This window comes from Tupaia chinensis, unplaced genomic scaffold (assembly GCF_000334495.1).
Source record: "Tupaia chinensis unplaced genomic scaffold, TupChi_1.0 Scaffold000238_1, whole genome shotgun sequence".
Classification (NCBI taxonomy): domain Eukaryota; kingdom Metazoa; phylum Chordata; class Mammalia; order Scandentia; family Tupaiidae; genus Tupaia; species Tupaia belangeri.
Genome location: NW_006159716.1, coordinates 7,370,083 through 7,383,131, shown reverse-complemented (window position 1 = coordinate 7,383,131; position 13,049 = coordinate 7,370,083). Strand labels below are relative to the sequence as shown.

Genomic DNA, 13,049 nt, shown 5'->3' with positions numbered 1-13,049 from the left:
CGCCTCCAGGGGACGGCCACACACTCGTCCCCACTCCCGTGACCCCCACCCCCCAGCCTGGAAGCATCTCCAAGGGGGATGCACACCAGAAACACATTCATACAAGAGCCGCCCCACACCTCCCGGACCCCGGGTTCCCACTCCCTCCAGGCATGCATCCTAGCCTGGACCGCTAGTCACACCGGAAGTGGGCTCTCGCTCCCGCCGAATGAAAAGCAGCCCAACGTCGGGGTTTAGAGGGTGGTCACTAGGGCTAGACTCAATCCCAATGCAGCCTCCATCTAGCTGTCAGTTAACCGCTAGTTAGACTAGTTAACCACTCTGCCTCAGTTTCCCTGTTTGTAAAAATGGGGGAACAGTAGATCCTAGGCATAGAGCTGTGACGGATTCAATGAGTTAGAGCGTTAAACTGCTCTTAGAACAGTGTGTGGCGCGTGGTGAGTTACTCTGTGCTCCCCTTTGAGGGTCCTTCCCCCTTCGAAATCCCATCTCCACCTGTCAGAATCAAGTCACTTCTTTGTTGATTGGGTTACTGAAAACGAAGAGGGGGCATTTGATGATGGAAGTGGGGCAAGGGACACGGGCGTCAAGGAGACTTCGAGGTAGGTGGAGGGGCTTGGCTGGACTGAGGTGGGCGAGGGCGCGGGCCGGGCTGGGTGGTGGGACTCACACTGCACGTTCAGCTGCACCTGGGCCTCCCGAGGGCGCACGTTGAAGCCATTATAGCGAGCCGTCTGGCAGCGGTAGGTCCCGCTCATGTCGCGACTCACGCGCTCCAGCCGCAGCTTCCCGTCGGAAGTCTCTTCCAGGGGCAGCCCCGAGGGCAGCAGCGCAGCCTCCTTGTCCACGCGGGACCAGAGCACCGGCGGCCGCGGCTTGCCCCGCACCTCGCATTGCAGCTGCGCAGGCGAGCCCTCCCGCACGGTCACCACCGCTCTGCCCTTGGGCACGCTGATGGTGGGCGGCACTGCGGGCGGGGAGGGGCAGAGGAAGGGCGGCCTTAGAGCTCCCAGACCTCCCACCGGGCCCTCAGTGACTCCAAAGCCTCGCACCTTCCGGCCTCTACCTCAGGGTCCCCCAGCTCAAGAAGAGACCTGAAGCCAGCCTGGCCTCTTCCTCCCCCGCACTACTCAGGACGGGGGACTGCACCCTTTCAACACCTCCATTCTCTCAGTCCCTTCTCCTATCCCTGGCCCTGCCCCACTTAAAGCCTTCGTCTTCTCTTGCCTTGAATGTTGTCAGACTGCTGGTGTCCCCCAACATTCTTACTCTTTCCTCCAAACTAACGGAACCCCCGGTTTTTAGCAGGGCACACAGCCACCTGGAATGAAGACTACATCTCCCAGCCTGCCTTACAGCTAGCTGTGGTCATATGACTAAATTCTGGCCAATCAACCTTGAGGAAAAATAAAGTCTTTAAAGAAAGGCTACACCCCTCTTCTTCCTCAATGCCAGGATGTATATTGATTGATGGACAAGGTGGCACATGCTGAGGATGGTAAAACAGCAGCACAGATGGAGCTTGGGGCTCTGAGGACCTGGTGGAGCAAAGAGCCCAAACTGCTCCCCAAAGACTTTTTTTTCTTTTACTGCCAGAAGGCATGTGTGTCCACCAGAGAGAAAGAGACCCTCAGTGAAGTGCGGTACGCTGCAAACCCTTCTCTTCCATCTCCATTCTGTCGGGATCTTGGGCACACATGCATATGTACTCTGTATGTTTTTCCAGCCGCTAGGGCCAGGATTTGAACCACGCCAGGCAATGCCGGATCCAGATCCCTTAACCACTGAGCTCCAGATTGACCCAGCAGATTTTACATAAGGGACAAATACACATTTGGCCCGTTTAAGCCACTATTAATTCGGGTTCTTTCGTTATTCACAGCCAAACCTACTCCAATCCAACAGCACGTTGCTCAAATGGAGGGTCTTTTGAAGACTTCCATGGGTCCCATATGCATCACATCAAACAAACTAAAATGCACCCATGGATTTTAACATAAAAATTAAATATTTACCATGAAATATAATTAAACACGAAGTTATTATTTGTAAATAACTCTACAAGGCAGGCTGAGGTCCAGTTATCTAATTAGCATAATTTATACTCTATAAACATCTATTTGCTGGCTTGTTTTGCAGTTTTCTCTGTGTATTTGGAGCCAATTAATTTATTTTTCCAGGTCAGAACAGCTGCCACAGGCCCTTAAAAAGCTTCCATGCCCTAGGCATCAGGCCTATAAGCCAAATGGAGAAACAGCCCTGGGCCCCTTCCCGTCTCTGTCTCTGACACATCCCGGCTCCCAGCGTTTCTGCACCCCCGCTGGTAAAGAGCTGCCTCTCTCTTGGAGGCTCACTGCCTCCGATTAAAGCTTGGACTCCCTGACTCTGCAAACACGGCCCTCACACTCCAGCCTCTGTCGCTCCCAGCCTCCTCGCTCCTCCCCTACCCGGTGTCCCAGCTGCAGGATCCATGTGTACAGAACAATCTCCCTGGAAATACCAAGACTGCCTGGGTTCAAATCCCAGTTCTGCCACTTATTGTTGTGTCACCTTAGGTAAGTTTCTCAAACTTTCTGAACCTAAGTTTCTTCTTCTATAAAATAAAAAGGTAAACTACTACCCCCTAATGTAAATCACAGAAGCAAGTAGACAAACATAAAATGGTCCAAACACATAGTATGAACACATGGTAAAAAGAGTAGCCATTATCATTTCATTATTGTTATTTAGTATTTTTGGAATGAACCCCCAAATCTTACCACGGCCTAGGTTTTGGGCTGAATTGTATTCCCCCCAAATTCCTATGTTGCAATCCTAAGCCCAGTACCTTAGAATATGACTATATTTGGAGATAGTGTCTTTTCAAGAGGTAATTAAGATGAAATGAAGTTGCAAGAGTAGGCCCTAATCCGAAATGCCTGGCATCCTTATAAGTGGAAGAGATTAGAGCACAGACTCCACGGAAGACAATCACCTACAAGTCAAGGAGGGAAGCCTCAGAATACATCCACCCTGGGACCAGCAGATGGTGTGATGGTTACATTACTGGACTCCCACACAGTTGACTGCAGTTCAAGTCCCGGACCCAGTAGCTTGAAACTCACACCAGGCATGTGTGCGTGTGTGCCCAAGATCCCGAGAGAAGAATGAGACGAAGGGACTGTGGTGTGGTTAATCCCCCCAGAGGGTGATTTCTCACTTTCTGTCTCTCTGTCTCTGTCTCTCCAGTGAGCACACACACCCTATGGCAAAAATCTCTCTAAAAAAAAAAAAGGAATACATCAACCTTGCTGACACCTTGATCTTAGCTTTCTAGCCTCCCAAACTGTGAGAAAACAAATGACTGTTGTTCAAAGCACCCAGTCTGTGGTACTTTGCGTTGGCAGTCTTCGCAAACTAATACACAACGTGGCCCCTGTTGACCTCTTCACTGTCACCTCATTCCATTCTCCCAGCATGCTCTCCTCCTTTCAGTCCTGCAAGTGACTGTTGTGCCTTCCTGCCCCGGTGCCTTTGCACGTGCTGAGTCCTTGGTGTGGTTTCCTGGCATTGGCTTCCCCTAACCTCCCCTTGCTCTCTGTGCCTAGTAAAATCCTGCCCTCCCTCAGACCTCAGACCCAACATTCTGTTAGGGAACTCCTTCCAGACTCTCACGTGCCACAGTTTGCAGTGGTATTTGTTTGCAAGGCTATCTGAAACACGTATGCCTTTCTACTAAGCCCAACGAGGCAGGGCCCCCGTACTGCCCACCGCTCTACCCCAGGGCCCAGCACAGTGCCTGGCAGAGAGTAAGGGCTCCATAAATGTGTGCGGCATGAGCAATGTCCTCCTCACTCTGGCCCAAGCTGCTGCCTCCGTCTCCCCTCTGTGGGCCCCTGTACCTCCCTCCTTGCTTCCTGGTGCCCCTCCAGCTGCCCACCTGTCTCAGAGGAGATGTTGACCTCGACGCTGAGGTCAGGCACAGGTGCCCCCGGGAAGGAAGCCATGCACAGGTAGGTGCCGTAGTCGCTGAAGTGCAGGTCGATGAGCTCCAGACTGCTGGTGACAGCAGGTAACTCGGGGTCATTGCGGGTCACCAGCAGCCGCTTGGACATGCGTGCCGGCTTGCCGTTCTTGAACCACTGGTAGGTCACCTTCTCCTGGGGCACTGCATCCACGTGGCATGACAGCTTCAGGTCCTGGCCCAGCTGTATGTTCTCACTCTCTTTGATCACGTCGGGGGTGATCTGGAACGTGGCATTCTTCATGGCTACGGTGGGCGAGGAGGCAAAGGTGGCTGGAGCTGGCCTGAAGCCAAAGCTCCAAGTCCCACCTCCGCCGACCCTGTGTCTCCCCTTAACCTGGCCCTCCTGGAGGTTCAAGGCCTGCCTCCTCCCCAGGAAAATCATCACTTTGATCCGCATGGAAACTGTCCCCCGTGCTCAGATGTGTTTGCAGATTTCAAAAGAGCTCACTGCAGCCCAGTGGGTTTCTGATGGCCACTGTCGACTGAGCCTGCACCGTGTGAACGGCGCTGCTCTAAGCTCTTAGGTGGATTCATTCGTTTAACCCACCCCACAGTCATTGAGGGAGATGCTTTATTATCCCCATTCTTACAAAGCGGGGAACTGATGCTCAGAGTGTGTAGGTGAAAAAGCTGCCAATGGGACCAGCAGGTGGCATGGTGGTTAAGGCGCTGGACACTCCCACATGGCCAACCACGGTTCAAGTCCCAGACCTGGTGGCTTTCTCACTTTCCCTCTCTCTCTATGTGTGTCTCTCTCTGGTCAAATTTAAAAATAAATAAATATTTTTTTTAAAAAGCTGCCAAATCTTGAATTCAAACTCAGAGCCTACACCCTCGACCACTACACTGCTTTATCGGTATCGCCATTTTAAACCTTGACTATGCAAAGCGCAAATTTGGTGGGAGGCATCAGAATCTGACGGTTCTGTCTAGGGAGTGGAACTACAGGGAACTGAAAGGCAATTTAATTTGTACATTTTACCTTATTTTGCTGTTGACTCTCGGCAACAAGTTCTTGTTATGATTTTTATAATAAGAGACCAATCACTTCATACATAAAATACAGGGTTAGAAAGAAACGGGTCTGGCCTCTTTTAAAAATGTGACTCTTATCTGAAGTAAGCCAACAATTCTTAAGTTGGGTGCTGACATAGCCACGAATGAAGACTACGCTGACAAAGTGTCTGTCCGGTCACTCCAAGAGGTAAGTATCTGAGATAATTGAGATCTCACCAAGCCAGGTTTTAAGGGCCAAGGGAAACAGGCAGAGAAATAGAGCTTTTCTCGTTACTTTCTTTCCTGCTCTGATGAAGAGAAATGTCAGACAGCTCGCTGCTTTTTATAGGAGAGTCAGAGAGACTGACTGGTCAGGGAGAGATGAACAAAGAGTTTCTGTTATCAGAGACTCTCGGTTTAATTTGGCAGAAGCCGTACCTTATCTTCAAGTGTTAAAGAGTGGAAACAAGCCTAGATCGAAAAACAAACAAAAAAAGCTACAGCAGCAGAATGTGAAGTTTTCTCCTTAAACCAGAGTAGCAAAAGCAAGATCGTAGTGAGCAGCTCCTGAAAACTAAGGAGGCCAAGTTTGATAAGAAAAGTGTTAGTGCTTCTGTAGCATGTGCTTCACGTTTTGTGTCATTATGACACTTAGTGCCTTCAGAGTTGCTGAGAGCTTTGCTACATAACGCTTTACATATAAGGCATGTGACAAGCTGTGTTATTTTCACTTAAATTCAGTTAGTCGTGTTGAAATCGTACAGGGAGCAAGCCAGGAAATTTCTCTTCAAGCACAGAATGTCCAGATTTACCATTTCTCAGCCTCAGTTTCCCACTATTAAGAATGTATATAATTGGGGACCAGCAGTTAGCTAATGACTATGTCTATGGACTGCCATGTAGGCGACTGCGGTTCAAGTCCCGGACCCGATGGCTTAAAACTCACGCCAGGCGCATGTGCATGCGTGCCCAAGATCCCAAGAGGAGAATGGAGGAGAAGGGATTGCAGTGTGGCCATCCCCCCTGGGGGGTGATTTCTCGCTTTCTGTCTCTCTCTGTCTTTCTGGCGAGTGCACACGCCCTATAGCAAAAACCTCTCAAAAAAAAAAATTAAGAATGTAGATAATTGGGGGCCAACAAGTGACATGGTGGTTAAGGGTGCTGGACTCCCACATGGCTGAGCACGGTTCAAGACCTGGACCCAGTAGCTGGCTTTCCCTCTCTCACTCTGTCTCTCTCTGACCAAATTAAAATAAATACAAAATAAATAAAGTTAAATAAAATAATTCTAAAAAATAGGTTGCAGATAATCAATACCAGCCATTCCTACTTTGTACATGGTTAATTCAGAAATGTAGATTATAAATGGTAAAGCTTTATACGAATTTTAGTTCTGCGTAGACAGCCGGACGGCAGGGAAGTAACACTGCTTGGAATAAACCTCCTCAGCAGGCCTCATCTCCCAGCTCACTGGTAGCTCCGGGACAAGAGGGACTCCACCTTCCTTGAAACTTTCCTCCCTCCCACCATCCCGAGGCCACGTACATCGCACCAGCAGGTTGACGGTCTTCTTGGCAGGGTTGCCCACGTTGTTGGTGGCGGTGCAGTTGTAGTAGCCAGAGTCCCGGGCCTGCACCGAAGGGATGCTCAGGGTGCCACCCTGGGCCAGAGCACCCAGGGGCAGCGGGCCAGGCCCGTGGGACCACTGCAGCTGGGGTAGGGGGTCACCGCCTGTCAGCAGACACTGCACCGTCACGTTCTCCCCAGGGTTCACCACCAGAGTTTCATTCACAGACAGCTTCAGGGCCGGTGGTGCTAAGGGACAAGGAGGTGGGTCTTAGGGAACCGTGAGGCAGGGCTGGATGTGGGGATATAAAGGAAGGGACAGGAGACCATGGGGCAGGGGAAACCTGGGGGGGCTAGGGGAGGGGAGAAAACGGGGGGGGCAGGCAGAGGGGAAGAAGGCAGGGCACCTGAGACAGCCCAGAGTCCTGTGTGGGGTGGGGCACCGACTCCCAGTTGGGGAGCTGGCCGGGTGGGCAGGGGTTTAGGCAGGGGGTGCCTGTACCCGTGGTGTTGGTGAGCCGGAAGGTGACGGCCTTGTCTGGGATGCCGCACACGTTGCGCACAGACACCTGGCAGGTGTAGCTGGCGTAGTCCTGGGGCCGCAGGTTCTTCAGCTTCAGGACCTTGGTCTCGCCCTGGGCAGCAGTGGACCACCGGGGTGAGGGGCCTGCCCGAGTCTCCAGGGGTCCTGCACATGCAGTCCCCGCACAGAGACTACAGCTAATTCCTCTTCCAAGTCTCTTCTTCCTAAACTGCCCCCCCCCACCCGCACCATTTCTGCTCAGGACCTGGATTCTGCTCTCTCGGACCCTCAGCAGTGCCTCGGATCCAAGATGGCCCTGGCATACCAGACAGGACTAGGCCTCAGTTTCCCCAGTCTGAGAAGTGGAGGGGGGAAGAGGGTGCGCTGCTCTGTCTTAGAATTTACAAACATGGAGCTGGCCCATGGGGCCACACACGGGGTTCTGACAGCCACCTCTGAAAGCCCTCTGAGGCAAGATGCCATGGCCGCCGTCTCCTGAGTCTGTGGGGAGGGGAGCCTCGGGAAAGGGTCATCGCCCTGCGCCTAATTCCCGCTGTGCCTGCCCATGCATTCCCAACACTGTCCCAGCCAGCAGCAGGGAGGGACACCTGGCCTGTCCCCAGAGATGCCTGTCCTTACCTAGCAATGTCCCTGGACGACATGTTGCCCTGTAGACCCTCCTGTCCTCACCTCTGTTCCCCAACCGTTCTGCTCTGGATTTTTCTGCTCCAGCCCCCCTGAACTTCAATCAGAATGCTCCCAATGTCAGAACAGAATTGCTGAAGCCAGGGCAGTCCCAAGAACTCCACATCATGGGGCTTCAAGACTCAGGCCCTCCTTCCTGGTTGGGTACGACAGGAAAAGTGTGGGGTGAGCCAACTGCCCATCCTGACCTGGGTATAGAGAGGCTCGTAGATGTCAACTCCGTTGTCCTGGCTGTGGGACAGGGTGTCAGAGCCCCGCTTCCAGATGAAGCGGGCAGGCGGGTTGGAGTTGACAGTACAGCGCAGGAACACCGTCTTCTCCTGGTAGAAGTTGCCACGCACGTCACTCACGGTCTGGTGCACCGTCAGCACTGGCTCGTCTAAGTCTGCGAGGTCACAGTCCCCAGAGTCAGGGCTGGGTGATGGGACGCCCGATAGCCCTCAGAGAAAGCTGAGCCACCCTCCTGGAGTTAAAGGGATACTTCCAGAGAGCCAGAGAGTCCCACAGGCCTGACCATCCTGATCCAGGCAGGGGAATGACCCTGACAGCTCCCCGTACTCCCTCCCCAAGGTCCCAAGGACCGGCATGGAGGTGTCTAGCTTTACACTCTCCCATCATGAGACAGCGACGTGGCTGCAGAATGGAATCAGGAAACCCTGGCCCAGGTACCAGCTTAGCTGTTAATTTGTGTGTGGCCTGCCCAAGTCTCTTCTCGTTCTGGGCCTCAGTTTTCTCACTGGAAAGTTAGACTGGGGTGGTAGTTCCTGGCCCTATTTACGCAATAGAGTTATAAAGAGATTTACTGATGCCTGTCGGAGCTGACCAGGAACATCGGAAGTCAGAATAGTGATTGCCTCTGGAGAGATTGTTGTCTAGAGGGGGATACCTTATTTTTATTATTTTTAATTGACAGTAATCGTACATATTTATGGGGTACGGTGTGATTTCTCAGTGCATGAGGACAATGTGTAATGATCAAATGAAGGGAATTAGCATATCCATCACCGCCAGCATTGATCATTACTTTGGGTAGTGAGCAGTTTAAAATCCTCTCTCCTGGGACCAGCAGTTAGCAATGGCTATGTCACTGGACTCCCATATAGTCGACTGCGGTTCGCGTCCCGGACCCGGTGGCCCGTGATGCCCCGTGACAGGATCTCACTCTTTTTAATAGCAGAATAGTATTCCCTTGCGTATGCGTGACCGCATTTCCGGTCCATTCACCTGCCGATGGATGCCCAGGTTGGTCCGGATGGATGGTGGCTGTGTGCGCAGGGCCGCAGTAACACGGGAGTGCAGTTATCTTGACACATGCATCAGGGTTTTTGAAAAGACTCCCTGGCGGTTCTAACGCAGACCAGGGAGGTGCACCACAGGGCCCAACATCCACATTTCACATCCCGTCACTCTGTCCCCCTCCACAGCCCGCTCGGATGAATGTCACTGCCAGGGTCAGGCGCTGGATGTCAGTGCCTGCCGCCCGCTTCCTGCACCAGTAACCTGAGAAGCGGCCTCAGCCCCAGGGGTTGGCAGGGCCCTGCATGGCTGGTGAGGGACAGAGCAGAGGACAGGGTTTCACTGCTTACCGCTCCTCCGGACCCTACTTTGAGATGGGAGAGTACATACTTATCAGTAGGCTGGTTCTAGGCCTTAAGGTGGATCCTGATAAACTCTTGGGCCAGGACCTACCACTTCTGGGGACCTGTGCACCCTGGATGGGCACAGAGCTGGGGGACAAGCAGGAGGGAGGCTCCTGGCATTAAAGGCATACCCTGGAGGCAGGTGGGCCTGCGGGCTTCCCATCCTACCAGCCACAGAGACTGCACAGTGCACGGTCCCACAGGGGAGCACACGGATGTCTCAGAGTTGCCCCTGAGACAAAAGCAGAGACGTGAGGCACTGGGAGAATGGCTCTGGAAGGGAAGAGGCTGTGTCCTCCTCTCAGATCTGGGGCTGCCCCAGTGAGCAAGTCACATGGCCTTCATACCCCAGTTTCCACACCTGTATAATCCAGCCGGCCCTGCCCGGCTCATGTTACAGAGCTGCTGCCAAACCCATATGGAATTACAGATGCAGGTTATTTACACATTATAAGTTATTCATTACCTGGTAGGTAAAGCGGAGGGTAGCAGAGACACCAGTCCTAAAGAGAGATGATCTCTACGGTCCTCCTCCACCAGGGTGCTGACTCCCCAGCCTCCCACACTTCCCCACCTGAGCCCTGGGGCTGCCAGAGCCCGACTCACACTGCACGTCCACGCGGATGGACTTGATGGCCGGAACGCCCACACCGTTCTCCGCCTTGCAGTAGTAGCGGCCTCCCTGTGTGCGCGCGATGCGCTCGATGCGCAGCGTCTCGTTGAACACCGACGTCTCCTGGAACTTGTCCGAAGCGCTTCCTGCGGTCTTGGTCCACCGCACCTGCGCCCAACGAAGCCCACCGAGAGGCAGACCTGAGGTGAGGTGGGGCCTCGGGCTGGACGTCCTGCAACAGCGCCCCCCTCTGCGTTCGCAGACTTGGTCAAAAGCGCTCGTGGGGAGTAACCCAGCCTCGGAAACAAATCCAAACCAACTCGTGGGAATGCACAGCCGGACTAGGACGCTGCAGAGTGGAGACCGGGGAACCCAGGGTCTGAGGGTGGGAACTGCATCATGGCCGCGATGCTGTGGTTCAGAGCGTGGAGTTGTGCTCAGTCTACCTAACCTTCCCTGCGTTCCTTTCCTCGCATATAAAGTGGCAAATGGTCCCCACTTCCTAGGGTTATGGGGGGTTGAAGTGAGCATATGCCTAGTTCCTGGAAGACGGAATTTGCTGAATTGCTTTCTATTAGTCCAGATGATGCTAGTTTAGCGGGCTCGCGTAGGATTTCTCATCTGAAATGGGTCTAGGTGGTAGCCAGTCCCCAAGATGGCCTCCTGGTCCTCAGATCCTCCTGTGGGCCCCTCCCCCTTTGTACTTGAGTTGGCCTGTGTGACCAATAGAATACAGCAGGAGTGACAAAGTGTCCTTCCAAGCTTAGGTTGTGCAAGGGGATTTCAAAAAGATCATGGAAAAATGGAATTAAAGTACAAGTTCATTTTGGTGCAAAAATTTTTTGAAATCTATGCATAGCTTTTTTCTTTTTAATAATAGGTATTTTCCATGAACTTTTTGCTGACCCCTAGTAAAAGACTGATTTCTGTCTCGGTCACTCAGAAGACTTGCTCTGGGGAAAAGCAGTTATAAGGTAAGGAGCCTTATACCTCATAGAGAGGCCCAAGGGGGGAGAACTGACGCCTCAGACCAACAGCCACGTGAATGGGCTTGGAAGTGGATCCCCCAGCCCCGTCCAACTCAGATGACTACAGCCCTAGTGGACACCTCTATTGCAGCCCTTCGAGGGACCTCGAGCCAGAACCAGCCTGCCGAGCTGCTCCTGATTCTTGTCGGAAAGTAAGAGGCAGTACTATTTGCAGTTTCAAGCCTCTAAGTTTTAGAGGATTTGTTACGCAGCAATAAGTAACTAATATAAAAGCAGTCCTTGGAACCAGCAGTTAGCATAATGGCTATGTCGCTGGACTCCCACCTAGTTGACTACAGTTCGAGTCCCAGATCTGGTGACTTAAACTCACACCAGGCGTGTGTGCGTGCATGCCCAAGATCCCAAGAGGAGAATGGAGGAGAAGGGATTGTGGCGTGGCCATCCCCCCTGGGGGGTGACTTCTCGCTTTCTGTCTCTTTGTCTCTCTCTGTCTGTCTGGCGAGCGCATGTGCCCTATAGCGAAAACCTCTAAAAAAATGCATATTATGAAAAAAAACTATGCATGGATTTCAAAAACTTTTGCACCAAAATAAACTCATAGTTCAATTCCATTTTTTCCACAAACCTTTCAAAATCCTCTCGAAGCATCCACTTTGCAAATTTATTATGGCGTTTAGAAAGTACCTAACGGTGGTGCTGGTATACATTAGTCATTCAGCACGCCTCTGTGATTAATATTGCCTTAGATGGTGGAAAAAAAATCAAGGATCGCATGAGGAACTGATCTACTACTCAGGGAGTCAGAGATTCAAGAACAAATCAGTTTCAGATAAGTAAGTCTAAGGGTTGGGGGTGAGGTAGGAAATTTTGGTCTCGCAGCTGGGAGGATTGCCTATTACTGAGACAGGGCAAGGAACCCAATCGCGGTGAACAAGGCAGGCCATAAAGTCAAGGCTGGGAAACAGTGAGTGAAGGGCGAATTTTCTCAGGAAGGAACTAGCCATTGAAGGTCACAGTGTTACTCTCATCCCTCTCCACTCTGACAAAACCCCCATGAACCTAGAGATGACAAAACTTAGACAAGGTGTTAGAGGCAGCTTCAGGCAGTCCTTACTTTAGGGTGCTCTGGATCAAGAACAAACCCATAGAAAGATTTCTTCTTTTTGTGATTGTTTTATGGCTTCGCCATGATTTGTCTAGATGGAGTTTGCTTACATACTGCTCAAGACTTGCCTTTATCCCTCTGAGAGTTCCTACCTTGCTTCTGTTCTACAAAATCCTCAGCCTTTACCTCTTTAAATAGTGCCTTCTCCCTGTTTTCTCTATTCTCTTCATCTAGAATGCTTACGTTTATGTTGTAGCTTATTCTTTTCTCCATGTTTCTCAACTTCTTTTTTTACTTTTTTGTCCCTTTGTCTTTTCCAGACTGCATTATGGCTGATTTCCCTGACTCTATTATCCAATTCAGTAATTTTTTCTTTAGCTATCTCTAGGGTATTCAGGCCCATTTAAAAGACTACATTGTTTTTATTTCTAGGATTTATAGTTGTTTTTCCCCATATCTGACCAGATTTTACAATCACTTCTTTTATATATTCTATTCCTTCCAAGATCTCTTCTAATATTTTAAACATTCATTTATTTTAGAGAGAGATTTCTGCTATAGGGCTCATGTGCTTGCCAGAGAGACAGAGAGAGACAGGGAGAGAAAAAGAGAGAAATCACCCCTAGGAGGAATGGCCACACCACAATCCTTTATCCTCCATTCGCTTCTCATGGTTTTGGGAATGCACGCACATGTGCCCAGTGTGAGTTTTCTTTTCTTTTCTTTTCTTTTCTTTTCTTTTCTTTTCTTTTCTTTTCTTTTCTTTTCTTTTCTTTTCTTTTCTTTTCTTTTCTTTTCTTTTCTTTTCTTTTCTTTTCTTTTCTTTTCTTTTCTTTTCTTTTCTTTTCTTTTCTTTTCTTTTCTTTTCTTTTCTTTTCTTTTCTTTTCTTTTCTTTTCTTTTCTTT

At 50.9% G+C, this 13,049-nt stretch overlaps 1 protein-coding gene across 1 annotated transcript in view; it reads right to left on the bottom strand.

The window, feature by feature from the left end:
• MDGA1 (MAM domain containing glycosylphosphatidylinositol anchor 1) overlaps window positions 1–13,049 on the bottom strand; it is a 32,912-nt gene that overhangs the window by 13,038 nt on the left and 6,825 nt on the right. Inside the window, 6 exon segments of the mRNA XM_027771886.1 lie at window positions 394–967; window positions 3,920–4,249; window positions 6,548–6,817; window positions 7,071–7,203; window positions 7,985–8,181; window positions 10,043–10,217. Of these exon segments, the coding sequence (XP_027627687.1) occupies window positions 394–967; window positions 3,920–4,249; window positions 6,548–6,817; window positions 7,071–7,203; window positions 7,985–8,181; window positions 10,043–10,217 (1,679 nt within the window).